Consider the following 17,891-nt stretch of genomic DNA (forward strand, 5'->3'; position numbering starts at 1 on the left):
TTTTAAAAAAAAGATTAACTTTGGCCTTTATGTCATCATTACCCATGATCCCCTGAAAAAGAGCAAAATTCATGCCCATGAACACGAATCAATAGATTCAATTATAAAATGTTGTGAGACTGTTGTATGTCCATGTATGTGCTTTATTGCAACTTGATATAATAGTATAATAACCCCTCCTGTTTGTGGCAGCGAGCAGCAACTTGGCAGACATGATTAAAAAAAAGCTACACAAATCTGATAGCAGTAATTGTGGTAGGTGGAAATGCTGCTTGCTTTATATATTCACAGTTCTATCTCTTCCGGTTTCCTTGTTAGATGACGAATACAGACTTCTGCCACCTGTTGGTATGAGAGAGTTATGTTCTCTCACGCAAGTGCAGAATGTACACGCATGGTTTGGGGCATCAGATGCACCTGCCTAATAATCGGCGTAATTTGCAATCGGCCGATGTTGATTCATTAAGAAGGAGAAGGCTAGAACTTGCCTTATGGGGCATCCAATCAATATCAAGCCAGGAGCCTATAAGGGGCCTCTCCAGCAGATCCTGGAACCCATGAAAAGGCCCCTCCCCAAGATAAAGCCTGGGCCCCACAATGGAGCCCCTCCAGCCAGGTAGAAGGGAGGAGTGAGGATATCAGTATAAAAAGGATAAAAACCTGCTATGGCTGTGCCTTCTTGTTTGTATTGCTTAATCTTAGTGCAGCTTTGGACACCATGTTCAGATCATAAAAGAAACATCTTACATAATCTTTAGAAACACATCAAAAGAAAATGAAATAAATTATAGACTAATAATATAAAGTAGTTTTTTTATTGTGCAGTTAAATCAGTGAACTATTCATATCTTACAAAATATGAAAAAGTATGTAAGGATTCTAAAGTATGAAATTCATTCATTTTCTCCCGCTTATCCGTAATTCGGGTCGCGGGGGAAGCAGTCTAAGCAGGCCCCCGCCTTCGACTGCTGCCCAATCCTCACAGCACCGTCCCTTACGGTCCCTCCTGCAGGTGGTGAGCCCACGGGAAGGCGGCCCCACGTCACTCCGACGTCACGGACCTTGATATTTCCCTCATAAGGGACCCCCGGAGCATAGAGGGTTAAGGGCCTTGCTCAAGGGCCCAAGAGTGGCAGCTTGGCGATACCGGGGCTCGAACCCCAGACCTTCCGATCGGCAACCCAGCGCCTTAACCGCTGGAGCCACCACTCCCCTGAAAATGTTCAGTCTTTATAAAGCTTGTAATAACATGACTAGCTGTTGTAGATAACATTTTTGACATCTTAAAATTGCCAAAGTTACAATCAAAACATACTCTCACAAAGCACTTTATTAGAAAGATCTGTACACTCATCATTAATGCAATTTTCGAATCAGCCAATCGTGTGGCAGCAAAGTGATGCATAAAATCATGCACATGTAAGCCAGCAGCTTTGAATGATGTTCACCCATCAAAATGTATTTTGACCATGGTACGATTGTTGGGGTCCAACGGCTGGTTTGAATATTTATTTTGCTGATCATCGAAGATCACACACTGCAGTCAATAAAGTTCCCTCAAAATGATTCAATAAAGAACAAACATTTAGTGAAGCGGCACATTTTCATGCAGAAATGCCTTGTTGATGATAAATGATGGTTAACAGAGAATGGCCAGATTGTTTCCAGCAAGCAGAAAGACAATAGTAACTCAGGTAACCACATTACCATTGTGGTAAGCAGAAAATAATCTCAGAATGCTCAGCATGCTGAACTTTGAGGTGGATGTTAGATTTGCTGCAACAGCAAAATACCACATCAAACTCCACTTCTCTCTCAGGCTGCAGTGGTCACAAGCTTGCCAAACAGGAAAAATCTAGCCTGCTTTCCTGAATCTCAAGTTCATCTGAAGCACACAGATGGTAGGGTCGGAATTATGTGTCAAAAGTAGGAATCCATGGACCCAGCCTTCCTTGTGTTAACAGTCCAGACTGGTGGAGGTGGTGTAATGGGTTGGTGAATGAATCTTGGCACAGTTTGGATCAGCTAATTCCATTTATATGTATGGCATTTGGCAGATGCCCTTATCCACAGTGACCAACACCTTAACCACTGGACTACCTACTAATACCACTACTGCTAATACTAAGAGCTGAAGCTGTTCTGAAATCAAATCTGGCCATATTCAGTATTAGTACAGTGTTCCTTAAAAGTGCTTAGCAAGTAAGTAAGTGAGACCTTTAATAAATGCCTACTCAGCTTGGGCTTTCTTCTTCTTTTTCTTTTGCACAGAGCTCTTAATGTCACCGAAGGAAGTGTCCATTGGTTCCTGTTTGGCTATTAAACTGGCATCAATAGCCACCTCATCCTCTGGATCCATTCTCTCCTTTTCTTTTTTAATCTTCTTTTTCTTCTTTCTCTCAGCTGTACTATCTTCCTCCACTAGCTCTGAGACTTGCAGCTCACTACATTCATAAGCTATATCTTCCTGTTTAATGTGGGCCACATCTCATCAGAGTCTCATCTCTGCTGTGTTTCTCTTTCTTCTTCTTTTTCTTCTTCTTACCTTGATCTTCAATCCCTTCAGAATCAAGCTTTACTTTCTTTGGCGGCAATGGAGAAGTTGGGGTGGTGCTCTGAAACACACGAGAAGCTGTAGAGCTGCCGAAGGGCTGAAAACGCTGCTTCAGGCCTAGTGGGAAGCTCGGAGCAGGGGCTGCTGGGATGGGAATAAGGCTCTGATTACCACTGCAATCCCCATAACTTTCACTGATACTGAGGATTCCAGCAAAGCCAGAAGCAGAGAGAGATGCTTTTTGCTTTTTATCACTGAAATGTGAAATGTGATGTAAAATGTAAAGTAACATGTTGTGAGCAGGTTAGTGAAAGCGTTACAAGATAAATAGCTCTTACTAATTATTACATACATTAAATAGGTTGGAAGGCATGTGATAATAATTTATTTTGTGTCTGTCCAAAAATGATCATTTTTATAATAATTTTTTCTCACAGATCCACTTTGATTGCTCAGAACATGGTCTGTCATTCCAGGCCATCTTATCTGGAAACTTCCACATCTCAGCACAGTCCTCATTATTTCCTGAATTACTTGGTTCCCCATTATACCAGAACCTGAAAGCCAGAGATTCAGAATCAGTGTTTACTTATGTTCAGTTTCATGTCAACCTTCTTCATCTGTGTTCACTGAGATTTATACCAATCATAAAACCTTTATAACTTACAAATAAGAATATAACAGGGGGATGATGATAGTGTGATTTCTCTTTTTAATGCAAGAGAAAAGTGACAAGAAGTTGGAAAATCACTCTTGGTGGAACAGTCTGATAAATACACTAAGATACAGAATAAATTATCATCTCTTACCCTGTGCCACTGGTCAGCTCTGTCCCATCCACCCATTTCCACTTTCCCTCTGTCTCTATGTCACTGAGACCAATCCACAGCTGATAATCTTTGCCAATTTGTTGAATAATAAACTCCTGTGATACAGAGATCAATATGAAATAAATGCAATGATTTAGACATTGCTTTAAACACACACACACACACACACACACACACACACACACACACACACACACACACACACATGCATGCACACACCTGATTCTCTCTGCTTTTAATAATCACCAGGTCTGCTCCTTTGTCTCTGCAGTACTGTCTGCTCTCAGCCCAGCTCTTCTTTTCAGTAGAGATGTGGTAAACACTTGTGCCAAAGAGTCTCCATCCTTCTTTAACAAGCTCTGATTACACAGTAGCACAATTAAGTTCTAGGTGTTTAATGTACATACATGACCTTTGTGTTATACTTTTAATCAATTTTAAGTATTTACAGTACTCACCTTTATATTTCATGCTACTATACTGACACTTGTCTCTCTCTAAAGTCAGGTTGTTGTATCTGGTCTGTAACTGGTCTCTCTCTAAAGTCAGGTTGTTGTATCTGGTCTGTAACTGGTCTCTGTCTAAAGTCAGGCTGTTGTAACTGGTCTGTAACTGGTCTCTGTTTAAAATCAGGTTGTTGTAACTGGTCTTCAACTGGTCTTTTTCTATAGAGAGGTTGCTGAATTTGATCCACAGCACTGTAACGGCAATTAGCAGGAGAGCACAAAGCAGCAACACACACACTGCAGTCACTCTGTAGCATCTGCCTCCTGCTGTGTTGAGTCCTAATGGTAGAACAAATACAAATCTAATACTTGAAATCTTCAATCAAAAATTGTTCACTTCTATATTTAAGTATTAATATAGAATCTTACAATTAAGTCATACTTTAGTACTTGAGAAAATTGCTTATTAAATTGTCTAAAACTAGACCCAGAGTGACTGTCAATGGAGCACTTGTCTCTTTGCATTTGTGTTATATTAAAAGCCTATTTCCTGTTTTACTGTTAAAGTGTTTTACAGTCAGCGTTATGTGAGAACAACAGATGTTTCCTGGGTGCCGCCCAAAATAAATGTCGATACACTGTATAATCCTGTTCCCATAACCACTGAATGACAAAATAAGGAAAAGGGAATTTGAGTTTGCTTGGAACAGGTGTATGAGAGTTACTTAACCGATGGCTAAACAATCAATTAATATTACAACTGCTATATGCATGTACAGTATGTGCTTTTCTAGTAACTTGCAACTGATATATATTGACATGATATATTGCGCAATATATATATATATATAAAAAACAACTGTGTGATGAACTAGTAATGTGGCTAATGAGTGTATATTAATTGTATTATCATATAGTTATAATGTAGTTATGTGAGAACTGTAAGAGAAAGAACAATAGATAACAGGATAAATTGGGAGGTGTGGGAGGTGGTAGCTCAGTGGTTAAGGCATTGGACTTTGGATTGGAAGTTCAAATCCCACCACCAAGCTGACACTGCTGGGCGCTTGAGCAAGGCCCGTAACCTTCCCCTGCTCAGTTGTAAGTCGCCAAATGCCATAAATGTAAGACAAAAAACTATAAATAACCTGCCACTAAACATGGCAGTGTATTCTGGTTTGTATTAATTGATCTTAGTGCAGCTTTTGACACAATTAATCACAATATTCTCCTAAATTCCTTGACTAGGAAATGTTGAAATTAAGGGCTCTTTCCTGGCTCAGGTCTTATCTCACTAATCAGGTCAATATCAGTTTATTGATTAAATGGTGAGTTCTCTACACTTGCTAAACAAGGTTTGGTGTTCCACAAGAATTTGTCTTAGGCGTGCTGTCGTTTCCCTTGTATATGCTAGGTGAAATGATTCATAAACAAGGCATTAGCTACAATTATTATGCTGATGCAAAGCCAGATGAGAGACATACGTTTAATAATGTTTGAAAAAAATGCAAAGGACATTAGACAGTGGATGCTTGTTCCTCTGCTTAATTCTGATAAGATGCATGTACTTGGGAATAGGACCACATGCAGCTAGGAATATGCTTTCTGAGACCATATTTAAGCCAGATATGCCTTTTTCATTCGCCACCACAGCTTCCATAGAACTCTTTGACACAGGCATTAACCCTTCACCTTTATCTGCTTCTTTTAAAAGTTCTGCCTGATAGGCATGTAGTACCACCATAATGTGTAGCGCTGCCCCCCACCTGACCAGCTGCTACATACGCTTTCCGATATAACACTGCAAGGCTTATATAAAAGGGACGACCTGGTCCATTGTTCATGATATCACAGATAGTGAGCGATAAGCTGCAAGTGTCTCCTCAACCTCATCACTCTACTATGAATGAAAACTCAGATGTCACAGGGTTTGTTAGGCAAGCCAAAAGGGCTAACTTTAGGACCTCCATAACTAATAAGCCTGTAGAAAAATTGCCATGTGCAAACACTCTGTTTCAGGTGAATGGGAAAAAAGCATGATCCAACCCTCTTCTGCAAGCACAACCTGCAAACCCCTTTGATCTCAGTGCGTGAGATTTCCTCAGCAGACGCCAAACAGAGCAATGGGGGAGGCAGCCGTTTGCTTCCTTCTCTCAAAAAAAAAAAAAAAAAAGCTTACCAGAAGCACAGCATCCTTGCCCTAAGATAACATTGTGCATTGCCTCACACTCATCATGCATTTCCTCATCAGCAATAAAAAGCAAACAGCAATTTTGCACACTTTTTGAAAGCCATGCTTTTGTTTCTGTTTTTGAGATGAAGGTTGCAGGATTGGTTCTGCTTACTAGTTCACTACACTGTTTAAAGGTCATTGTTTGCACTTATTCATGTTATGCTTTAAGCAAATTGCATTATTTTGCACTATTTGGTGATTAAGGGGCTTTAACTTGATGTTGCATAGTTAAAGATTGTTCAATGGTTTGACAAAAAAGACATGCCCTCACCACCCACAAGTAAAGATTGTGTTTTTTCGTAGTTTTATAATGTTTTTACACCAAATCCACCAGACACTGACATTAAATTCTAATAGGTTAATTCCGCTCAGTCTGATATCTCCTTTTGCCAATCTCAACACCTCACTCCTGGATTATATGAAATCATCCATGCTCCTGATGGACATATTTGTTGGTCATAGTAAATATGGTTCAAAAGAAAATGCAAAATGCCTGTTAACATTTTAGCAAAAGAAATCATCCCTAGACATAGTATCCTATATTTAAGTGATTGTGGCAGCAATACTTCATTTGCTGCCAAACTGACACAAAAACTGTGTAACTATCGAGTATTGACTGGAAGTTTTATTTCCTCTACCATCCTCATAGTTCGCAAATTGTAATAAGAAACATTTTACCAAAAATCACCTTATCAAAAATGCTAGAAACAGAAGTGGGTAAATCTTTTACCTGCAGTATTATATGAAATCAGGATAATACCACAGCCTTAAACACAACTGTTGCTATTTAAACTCAACTCCATGAACTAAAAAGAAACTACTTTCATTTCAGGTGATCTGGAAGTGACTGTCTGTGATTATACACAAGCTTTAATAAGGAAATTGAACATTGTGCGCAATAACGTCTGCTTCTCCCCCTCTGCCCCAAAAAAGTTTACTCATACCTTTCTTACAGGAGACAGTGTTGACTGAGATTGAACCCATTAAAAACAGTAAAACAATTTTGGACCCTCCAGCAACAGTGGATTCAGCCAGCAGAATAAAGAGATGCCCAACAGAACATGGTTCATTAGAGAAAGAGAGCAATCAAGTAGCACAGACGGGGCGGGGCCTCTTCTGATCTTACCTTATCACATACACATATCACATATACTTATCTTTGTATTAGTGTTTTAGGCAATCTAATCAAATCTGATAAATAGCAAGAAACCAACAGAATGTACTCAAGTCATTTTAGGACTCAAAAAGGTACTGACAGACTATACACAAAAAGTACACCCTTTATTTACTTTTAGTCTGTATTTGGTTTAATGTCCTATGACATGATCAAATCAAACAGCACTGTGTTTTGAGAATCAACTGCCTATTGATAAACTTTCAATTTTCCCATAAGGTGGATATTTTTAATATAACTTCACTGGAACAATGAAATGGTTACTATAGTAGAGGTGGCTATATTATCAGAAGACATGGCCAGAAGAGTTTTTTACAAATAGGACTTTTGATTTATGCAAACGCAGCCATGTAAACAATAAGTGCATATTACTTTTTGTTTCATATGTATGTTCTTTTTGAAAGGCCCTTTTCCCCATTCCCACATTTCCATTCTGAGTACGCTTCAAATTTAAGTTCCAGTTTAACATCTTAGTTAAGTTCAGTTTAACGTCTAGGGTAATGTGTTGTATTTGTGTTGGAGTCTGGAAGAAAATGACAGGCCTAGTAGTAGTCATTTAGTTTCTGTTTACTTTTGTCATGGCCAATTATTATCAAAAGTAACAAATTTAATAACAAAGTTTTATATGTCAAACAAACAAAACAACACTAAGTTTAGGATCCAGTGTTGTGGTGTCAAAGAAAAAGACCTTTATTCAGCAGAAACAAAGTCAGATGGTTCCATAGAAGCACCAACACAGTCAAAGCACAATCTTTATTAATCGTCTACTGCAACTTGTGTAACTTCTTTTACACAGAGGTACACAGAGTGAACAGAATATTAGCGAAGATGGACTCTGACTGCCAGATCAAAAAAAAGGACAAAAATGACTTCTCTACCTATATTCAATCTAGCCTATTCAAAATCCTGCAGGCATCAGTGATTGATGTCCCTCTCTAATGCATCAATGAATGTAAGTGGCACCCTCAAAAACAAGATTGTTTGTTTGTTTGTTTTCATAATAATGTGCACAAGTCTAGGGGTCCATAAAGAGAGTTGAAAATGCAGACACTAAATCTTTATATTTGCTGTCATCTTGTGTCTGAAACAAATTTTGTAGTTATTTAGAGGCAAAAAAACAGAATCAAATGTTAATTTATGAAAGAACTAAAATGGAGTCTGTGATTTGCATTAAATTAAATTACATTAAATTAGGCATTAGTCACTGTTTGAATAAATAGCTGACAGAGTTCTTGTTGAACAATGTTACTGCATGTTTGGCATATTTTATTGATTCCTACTTATCAGGTTTTAGTGTTACAGAAGTGAGCAACGACTTACAGTGATTATATTTCTGATTACTTCCCACTGGCTACCAACAAGTAAACCATTGTACACTATTTCCATCCAAACCCATAACTCAACACTCATGTGCTAATTTTTAGAAAAACAACAAGAAGTACAAAGGAAGAAATGTATTTATTGAGCGGGTGAATCAGGGCAGTAATACTTTTTTATGACAATATTTATTAGTATGTAAAGTATTAAAAAAACATGGCTTTGTTAACTTGTGCACTTTATCTGACCTGAAATTGAGTTATATAAAATATATTATAGAAAATGTGTAAATACTCATGTAAATTTTCATTTTGTGTGTGTGTGTGTGTATATATATCTGTAAAAATAAATAGATTTTTTATAGAAAATAAAATAAAATACAAAGAGCAGTTATTTAACAGTTAACTAAACTGATATTGTGAATATGAAATCACAATAGCACAGATATTCAATTTACAAAATACATGAGTTACTCATTGGCTTATGAGGGTGTACACCAATACTATACAGTTCAGTGGTGGGTATAATGCTATTTCATACATTCTGAGTTGTTTACACTGTTAAAGAGTTGGATTCTCATGCTAAACATGGCCAAAGTTTAACAAAAAATATTTGGACATATGACTGAGAATTTCTGTGCCAAATACACTGCTTCTGAGTTCGTTTAGGTTTCTGAAAGTTTTTTCAAGTATAGCCCTTCATGACGTCATGAAGGGTGGAATTCCTTGTATGGACTCTTTTTCAGTAGAACGCCCATCACCATGCTTCATTTGGTTAGGGAAGTCGACAGCGGCTCTGCACAGGACTTATTTGAGAAGAACGTCTCTAAAGAAGTGTGTTTTTGGATGTGAAGGAAGGAGAACTTTGTACAGTGCCTTGTACAGTACTTACCGTACCACATCCTGCTGTAGTCATTGCTGTTGTTCTTGATGTTCAATTGCTCAATTTCAGACCTGGGATCCGATTCTGGTTTAAACATGTCTGGCTGGATCGGATTGTTATCCATAGTTAGTGTAAGACTATAAAGTTTTTGTTTGTTTTATTTATAGTGACGCAAAAGTTTCGGGTGCTCGCGACTCTTTAGCCACGCCCACGGAACGCCTCCAAGAGCTCGGCTTTTTTCGGACAGAAGCATATATCTTTCTTTTATAAAATGTGAAAAAAAAAGGAAAAAAGAAAAAGAGATATGAAGGATGCAATAACACTCTATAGGTCCTCAGGATTAACATGATATAAGCGGAAACGGTGTGTTATGTCCCCTTTCAACTCAAAACAATTCGTTTAAAGTTTGATTTAGTACTCTCCCTTCAAAAAGATTCGATTCGTTCATTTCGACTCCTTGGATGTAATTCAAGTAACGCGGTTCAAAAGAGTTTAGTCTGATCACTTCAATTCAAACGAATAGGGTTCAGGAGAGTCGGTTCCATCGAATCTGAATCGATAGATTCACCGGGAAATGATTCGATTCCACAGTTCCAAAAAAACTAGTGTGTTACGAAAACAAAGGAAAAGAAAACAGTCCAGTCTCGACAAACATGTTGCTTTGAGCAGTCTCAAAGAAAAAGAAGCAGGTTGAGCAGGTTATCAGAATGTTCCTACCCTGTTCCTGGGTTAATTAGCTTGGCTGCTTCACCTCAGTCAGCTTAGTCTCCGTCTCATTAAAATGAACTGTTTCTGTATATATATAATGTATGTGTGTGTGAGTGAACAACCTGCATTTCCTCCTTCACCATATCCATGAACTTTCTTTTAGAACTTCCTCCTTTGCTTCTTCCTGGTGGCTCCATCCTCAGCATTCTCCTACCGATGTACCCCATGTCCCAACTATCTCAATCGGGCATCTCTTACTTTGTCCCCAAAACGTCCTACATGCGCTGTACCTCGAATAAACTCGTTTCCAATCCTGTCCATCTTCGTCACTCCCAATAAAAATCTCAACATCTTCAACTCTGCTGCCTTAGATTTACTGAATGTAAGGGATTGATTTTTAACACGTTGCTGCCATCTGGTGGTCAAAGATACGAAGTGCCTACTTTCCCCCCGTTACCAAAGGTTCTATGACATCAGGACCATCAGGACAAAATGATGTCCTGTTCACAGTTTGTATTCAATTATTATCCGTTCCCCAGTTCACTTGCTATGGAACACAGCTAGTGAAAGCAGCGAAATGTGTTCCTGCAAGCAAAACAGTAAGTATAATGAACATGATAATTAAAAGAATATGTCAATGCCTTTTGTGCTGTAAAACTAATACTATTTTAGTTTCATCATTTTTAGTGTAATTTAAAGTTCTTCTGTTCCTTTTCTCTCATCATGCAGAAGTTTTGCGTCGCAGTCCTCGACTGAATAAGAGCGAGTGTAATAATACAGATGACCACAACACTGGTAATGCTGTGCTGTAAATATGGTATTTTAGTTTCATCAGTTTAAGTGTTTTAGTGTAATGTAAAGTTCTTCTGTTCCTTTTCTCTCATCATGCAGATGTTTTGCGTCGCAGTCCTCGACTGAATAAGAGCGAGTATAATAATACAGATGAGCACAAAATTGGTAATGCTGTGATGTGCTGAAATCTTGACGGTATTTAAGTTTCATTGGTTTCCGTGTAATTTGAAGTTCTTCTGTTCATCTTCTCTCATCCTGCAGAAGTGTTACGCCGCAGTTCTCGGCTGATTAAGAGCGAGTATTTTAAACCCAGTGACTACAACACTGGTAATGTGTGTGTGTGTGTGTGTGTGCGTGTGTGTGCGTGCGTGTGCGTGTGTGTGTGTGTGTGTGATGTGCTGTAATGTTGATGGTATTAAAGTTTCTTTAGTTTTACTATAAATTCATGTTCCTCTCCTCTCATCCTGCAAAAAGTGCTCCGTCACAGCCCTCGACTGATTACGAACGGGTATTATCATCCAGATGACCACAACATTCGTCTGGTCTCCTATAAGGAGACTCCTGCCAGGTGTGTGTGAAAGTGATGAGTATTAATTCAGCAAATGAGTTCTCCCTCTTTGTGAGCCTGAATGTTGTTTTTCTCGCTCACTTCAGGATCTTCAAGAAGAGAAGGATGAAAAAAAGAGCAGACAAGAACTGTACAGACTTAATGATGGATGTACAGGAACTGCAAATAGGTACATTTCCCATTTCTCATTTTCACATCTGGGAAGGAAGAACAAAGTAAAATTCTCACCAGCTTTACAAACGTGTTGCTGCCATTAACACACATGAAGTTTATTCTTTATTTGTGTAGATGAAGTGATGCTGGAAAATGATCATCAGACTTCACCAGGAGACTTCAATCATCAGCAGATTTTATCAGCAAACTTCAATCATCAGCACATTTTATCAACAGACTTCAATCATCAGCAGACTTCCATCCCCACCATGTAAGCTGTGTGCGCGCGCGCGTGTGTGTGTGTGTGTGTGTGTTAATATATATATATATATATATATATATATATATATATATATATATATATATATATATATATATATATATATATATATATATATTCTATATATATGATATTCATCTCTTATAGTGGTTCCCTAATTGTATGGAAGCTTGTTTCTTTTGCATTCCTCTTCTTCCTGTTAGGATGCGGTGAGTGTGTCCATACATTCATTATCTTTTTACATCGACTAATAATTCTGCTAATTTTACACGAAAAACTTTGACTGAAATGTGTGTGTGTGTGTGTGTGTGTGTGTGTGTGTGTGTGTGTGTGTGTGTGTGTGTGTGTGTGTGTGTGTGTGTGTGTGTTTCTTTATAGTTTCTATTTTTGCGTGCGTGTTCTTTTCATCGTACCTGCATCACACACATATACAGCAGTGCTCACATATCAAAGATTATCTAATGGTAAGTGTCATCACTGCTTTAATATTTACTCTAAAACACAACTTTATAGAATGTGAATGTAATACAGTGTAATGCAGTGTAATGCAGTGTTCGCCAGCACGGTGATCGGCAGGTAGATCTTTAACTCTGTACAGGTAGCTTCCGAAATGTATCGAAAAATCACAAGCACAAACAAAAAAATACATTTTGCGTCTTTCTTTCTCTGTTATTTTCTTAATTCGATGTCTGTATTTGCATTAAAAGTGACCAGTCAGGTGAGAGCAGAGCACCGGAAGTGAACTGTCTCAAACGTCCAAATGTTTACGGCTCTGTCTCCATGGTAACGACAGCCTGCTGGGTAACGGTGAAACTATAATGGCGTCTATATAGGATTAAAAGAGGAATTTCCTTGTTTCTTGTTGAAAGATTAGTGTGTATGTAGGTTGTGCCACTAAAAACTCGGTTACTGCACGCCAGTGATGGGAAGATCTGGTTCTTTAAATCTCGTTCATTCATTTTTTTTTTTTGTAAGTCATTTAGTACATTTCGTTTCTTTCATTAAGCAGATCCCCAAAACACGTCTATACACGAGCTTTGACTATAGTTCCAATAACTGATATATGTATATATATATATATATATATATATATATATATATATATATATATATATATATATATATATATATATATATATATATATTAACTGCATAGTGTATATGAGAGTCATGTGACGAAAGAACAGGACCCTAACACACTTTCCCAAAATGTCACAGCGCATCCAGGACAATAATTACCATGCTCACCTGGACTTAGTGGCAGCCTGAGTGAGCAAGTGGCAACCTAAACATGATTTAGACCTCATGCACTGTATTGCTGAATTTGTCCAAAACCTATTCATGCACACTGATATAGGACATGGTGCAGCTAAATTCCAGCAGGTATTTGCTTTGACAAGTGGAGTTAACATGGAGATCATTGATTTGCAAAATGACAGAGCTGAAAGCCAGATCGGGGGACAATCATTTTTGTGGACTTTTTCTCCATTCGTTCCATACAAGCGAGTGCCTATTTTGAATCCGCCAACCTCTGTTAAATGGCATTTTCACCGATGAAAATAAATTAAAGAGCAGAAGCCATCTTCTGTACACCTCACCACACCTCAACAGTGATGCCACCCAGATGAGGATGGGTTCCCTTTTGAGGCTCTCAAGGTTTCCTCCACATACCGTTTCAGGGAGTTTTTCCTTACCATATACTCTACTGGCTCACTCATTTAGAATAAACTGATAAGGAACAAACGTGTAGGCACTTATCATTTAAAAAATTTATAACGTCTTTATCCCTGTAAAGCTGCTTTGAGACAATGTTCAGTGTACCTGTTACAGTACCGTGACACTCTTACTGTATGTTTGCGTCAGTTTAAAAGTTTAACACCAAAGCATTTGATGTAATTCAATTACAATTAAAACACTAAATAAAAACGCCTCGAGTTGAAAGTACAATAACCCGGGTAGCCAGATCAGTTTGTCGATCAGTAGATCCATTAAGACCAAGGTCACAGATCTTGGGGTTAAAAAGGTTGGTGACCACTGGTGTAGAGTTTACACACTCTGGTGTAGAGTGTAACATGTATGGCTTATAAACGTTTAGGGTTTATACTCTATTTACTCTCTTCTTTCTTTTTTTTTTTTTTAATGAGATTGAGTTACTAAAGCAGTCTATCAGAGAGCAGAGGCTATTACACCAAGTAAGAACACACCACATCCAACACACAAACACACACACACACAGGGTGTAGAATGCAGTGTTTAGGGACAGTGTATATGGAATAGGACCCAGTGTTTAGGATACAGTGTTCAGGGAACAATGTTTCGGGTTCAGGGGTAGTGTTTATGGTACAGCGTTAAGCGTCTAGGGTACAATGTTTAGGGTTTAGGGGTAGTGTTTAGAGTACAGTGTTTAGGAAACAATATTTAGGGTTCAGGGGAATTATTTAGGGAGTAGGGTACAATGTTTAGGGTTCCGGGAGAGTGTTTAGGGTACAGTGTTTAAGGTTCAAGGGTAGTGTTTAGGGTGTAGGGAACAATGTTTAGAGTTCAGGGGAAGTGTTTAGGGTACATTGTTTAGGGAACAATATTTAGGGTTTAGGGGAAGTGTTAAGGGTGTAGGCTACATTGTTTAGTACAGGGGTAGTGTTTAGGGTTTAGGGGTAGAGTTTAGGGTGTGGCATTAGTGTTTAGGCTATAGGGTACTGTGTTTACGATGTAGCGTTAGTGTTTAAGGTATAGGGTACAGTGTTTAGGGCGCAGCATCAGTGTTTAAGGTATAGAATACTGTGTTTAGGGTGTAGCTTCAGTGTTTAGAGTATAGGGTACAGTCTTTAGGGTGCAGCATTAGTTTTTAGGGTATAGGGTACAGTGTTTACGGTGTGGCATTAGTGTTTAGGGTATAGGGTACAGTGTTTACGGTGTGGCATTAGTTTTTAGGGTATAGGGTACTGTGTTTACGATGTAGCATTAGTGTTTATGGTATAGGATACTGTTTTAGGGTATAGGGTACTGTGTTTACAATGTAGAGTTAGTGTTTACGGTATAGGGTACAGTGTTTAGGGTGCAGCATTAGTGTTTAGGGTATAGGATACTGTGTTTAGGGTGTAGCTCTAGTGTTTAGGGTATAGGGTTCTGTGTTTAGGGTGTAGCTCTAGTGTTTAGGGTATAGGGTTCTGTGTTTAGGGTGTAACATTAGTGTTTAGGGTATAGGGTACTCTGTTTACGGTGTGGCATTAGTGTTTAGGGTATAGGATACTGTGTTTACGGTGTAGCTCTAGTGTTTAGGGTATAGGGTTCTGTGTTTAGGGTGTGACATTAGTGTTTAGGGTATAGGGTTCTGTGTTTAGGGTGTGGCATTAGTTTTTAGGGTATGGGGTACTGTGTTTACGATGTAGCGTTAGTGTTTATGGTATAGGGTACTGTGTTAGGGAATAGGGTACTGTGTTTACAATGTAGAGTTAGTGTTTACGGTATAGGGTACAGTGTTTAGGGTGCAGCATTAGTGTTTAGGGTATAGGATACTGTGTTTAGGGTGTAGCTTTAGTGTTTAGGGTATAGGGTACAGTGTTAAGGGTGCAGAATTAGTGTTTAGGGTATAAGGTACTGTGTTTGGGGTGTAGCGTTAGTGTTTAGGGTATAGGATACTGTGTTTAGCTTGTAGCTTCAGTGTTTAGAGTATAGGGTACAGTGTTAAGGGTGCAGCATTAGTGTTCAGGGTATAAGGTACTGTGTTTAGGGTGTAGCGTTAGTGTTTAGGGTATAGTGTTAAGGGTGCAACATTAGTGTTTAGTGTTTTAATATATTTGCCAGGTAATAATAGCTAATCAAAGTAAAAGGAATGTCTTGGTCTGTAGTTTATCTGTGTAATGCTGGCTCTTTATTACATAATAAACATTTTATTTATTTATTTTACAGGACTTTGACAAAAAGTTATACAAGGCGCTGAGTCTTTACAGAGCTGATGGTATTGGAATGGCTGACCACGCATTACAATCTTTTGGTAATACATTAACTCTCATATGCTTTAGTGAGCTGTTTGGAGTATTTTCTAATCAGATTTTGGGTTATAAAAAAGTCCCAAACTTTTTGACAATAAGCTCCATCCTATAACATTTTAACAATGTCCAGTGTAACAATGTGGAAAGGTTTAAGGGATGTGTATACTTATGAGGTGTGTGTGTGTGTGTGTGTGTGTGTGTGTGTGTGTGTGTGTGTGTGTGTGTGTGTGTGTGTGTGTGTGTGTGTGTGTGTGTGTGTAGGTGCCAAAATCATAGCCAGTTCGGACAGTCATAAAACGAAATACTGCAAAATGCTGGGTTTTAGTTTCTGGTGCCAAAATAACGGCCCTGAAACTGTTATACAGGTAACACACATAGCCATGAATACACACTCAGAAATAACACTATTAGTAGCTTTGAAAGTGCCTTAATAACTGCCTATGTGTGTGTGTTTACCACAGCCAGAAGTCTTCCCTGGTAAATGTTGGGCATTTAAAGGTTCAGAAGGATACCTAGTCATCTCTCTCCCCAGCCCCATACATGTGACCAATGTGACCCTAGAGCACCTACCCAGAGTGCTCTCTCCCACCCAGAACATCCACTCTGCACCCAAAGAGTTTTCAGTTTACGTGAGTCTACAAAAACATACAAAAAACACATTAATATGTTCTAGTTAATCTTGTATTCTTGTCTGACTGAAAACAAGTGACCACATATACGCTTTAGAACCTTTTATATAGTACATTCATGATATACTGCACTTTAACTTCCTTATTCATTTTACAAAACAATAACAGCACAACAATTACTAATCAGTTTTCATACTGATTTTTGCCTTTTAATTCAATAATAACATTTAATAATATAAAACATTTGTACATTTTCAGGGAAGGATCAGTATGAACGATGAAGGAAAACATCTTGGAACATTCACCTATGACCAGGATGGAGAACCGATTCAGACTTTTCAACTTCCGGTGAGAAAAAGCATATTAAAGAACATATTCTTTTTGCATAACAAATTTGAATAAACCTATTCCGTGCCAAAATGTTTAGAAGAAAAACTTTTTATGATTCTTTGCTAATAAAAGCAGTAAAATGTGTGAGTAAAAACAGTAAGGACTCATAAGGGACTTACAGTGAGGTTTACATGATTTAAGGTGGACTCTGGCATTTGGATATTCCTATATATTATATATTGTGGATGTTTGTGTTTTTTAGGACCCTTCGACTGGGCCATATCAACTGGTGGAACTGAGGATACTGAGTAACTGGGGCCACCCTGACTATACCTGTGTGTACCGTTTTAGGATACACAGCCAGTAAAAAGAATACAGCCAGAAGAAGAATCATGTAATTTTAACATAAATTTGTACAGTGCATTTATAAAATATTCAGACACCGTTTACTTTTTTATATATATATATATATATTGCAGTCTGATACTACAATTGTTCAGATTACATTTACTTTGTACATACACTCAGTACCCTATAATGTGAAAACTGAATTCTATAAATTTATGTAAAAAAAAAAAAAAAAAGGCTTTTGTTACAACACTTAAAAATTAGCTCAGGTGCTTCTCAGTTCTCTTGATCACTGCTGAGATGTTTCTACACCTTGATTTGTGTCCACCTGTGGAACAGCTCCGAAAGATGTCCTGTTCATTTATAAACAAGCTACAGTTTGTCCAGAATGCAGCAGTCAGGGTTCTCACAAGGTCGAGAAAATATGACCATATAACCCCAATCTTATCATCCCTACACTGGCTACCTGTTAAGTTTCGAATTGACTACAAACATTTGTTACTTACCTACAAAACACTAAATGGTTTGGTCTTTTAACACACTACAATCCGTCCCGCTCCTTGAGATCCCAAAACTCTGGACTTCTAGTAGTTCCTAGAATAGCAAAGTCCTCTAAAGATGGTAGAATATTTTCACATTTAGCTCCTAAACTCTG

The 17,891-nt window shown here is 38.1% G+C and overlaps 2 protein-coding genes across 3 annotated transcripts; one reads left to right on the forward strand and one right to left on the reverse strand.

Moving 5' to 3' along the window:
* Positions 1–801: 801 nt before the first annotated feature.
* On the reverse strand, positions 802–10,221 carry LOC310721359 (uncharacterized protein). The gene is made up of 6 exons (XM_083533011.1): positions 9,446–10,221; positions 3,843–4,169; positions 3,604–3,743; positions 3,364–3,479; positions 2,810–3,111; positions 802–879 (listed from the first exon to the last, which is right to left on the reverse strand). Exons 1-5 carry the CDS (start codon positions 9,558–9,560, stop codon positions 2,970–2,972), a joined length of 840 nt encoding a protein of 279 aa, XP_083389137.1. The 5' UTR covers positions 9,561–10,221; the 3' UTR covers positions 802–879; positions 2,810–2,969.
* A 287-nt stretch (positions 10,222–10,508) lies between these two features.
* LOC310721328 (sperm-associated antigen 4 protein-like) lies at positions 10,509–17,344 on the forward strand. 2 transcript variants are annotated; one of them, XM_083532942.1, is made up of 15 exons: positions 10,512–10,743; positions 10,874–10,939; positions 11,036–11,101; positions 11,198–11,263; positions 11,411–11,504; positions 11,591–11,673; positions 11,793–11,928; positions 12,085–12,146; positions 12,316–12,407; positions 14,082–14,129; positions 15,847–15,931; positions 16,191–16,294; positions 16,391–16,558; positions 16,817–16,906; positions 17,151–17,342. In XM_083532942.1, the coding sequence occupies exons 1-15, from the start codon at positions 10,722–10,724 to the stop codon at positions 17,253–17,255; spliced, it is 1,287 nt and encodes a 428-aa protein (XP_083389068.1). In that variant the 5' UTR covers positions 10,512–10,721; the 3' UTR covers positions 17,256–17,342. The 2 variants fall into 2 exon arrangements, with proteins under 2 accessions (XP_083389069.1, XP_083389068.1); XM_083532943.1 differs by lacking the exon at positions 14,082–14,129 and having other exon boundaries at positions 10,509–10,743; positions 12,316–12,401; positions 17,151–17,344.
* The last annotated feature ends 547 nt before the right edge of the window (positions 17,345–17,891 follow it).

This window comes from Silurus aristotelis (genome assembly GCF_946808225.1).
Source record: "Silurus aristotelis genome assembly, chromosome: 27".
Classification (NCBI taxonomy): domain Eukaryota; kingdom Metazoa; phylum Chordata; class Actinopteri; order Siluriformes; family Siluridae; genus Silurus; species Silurus aristotelis.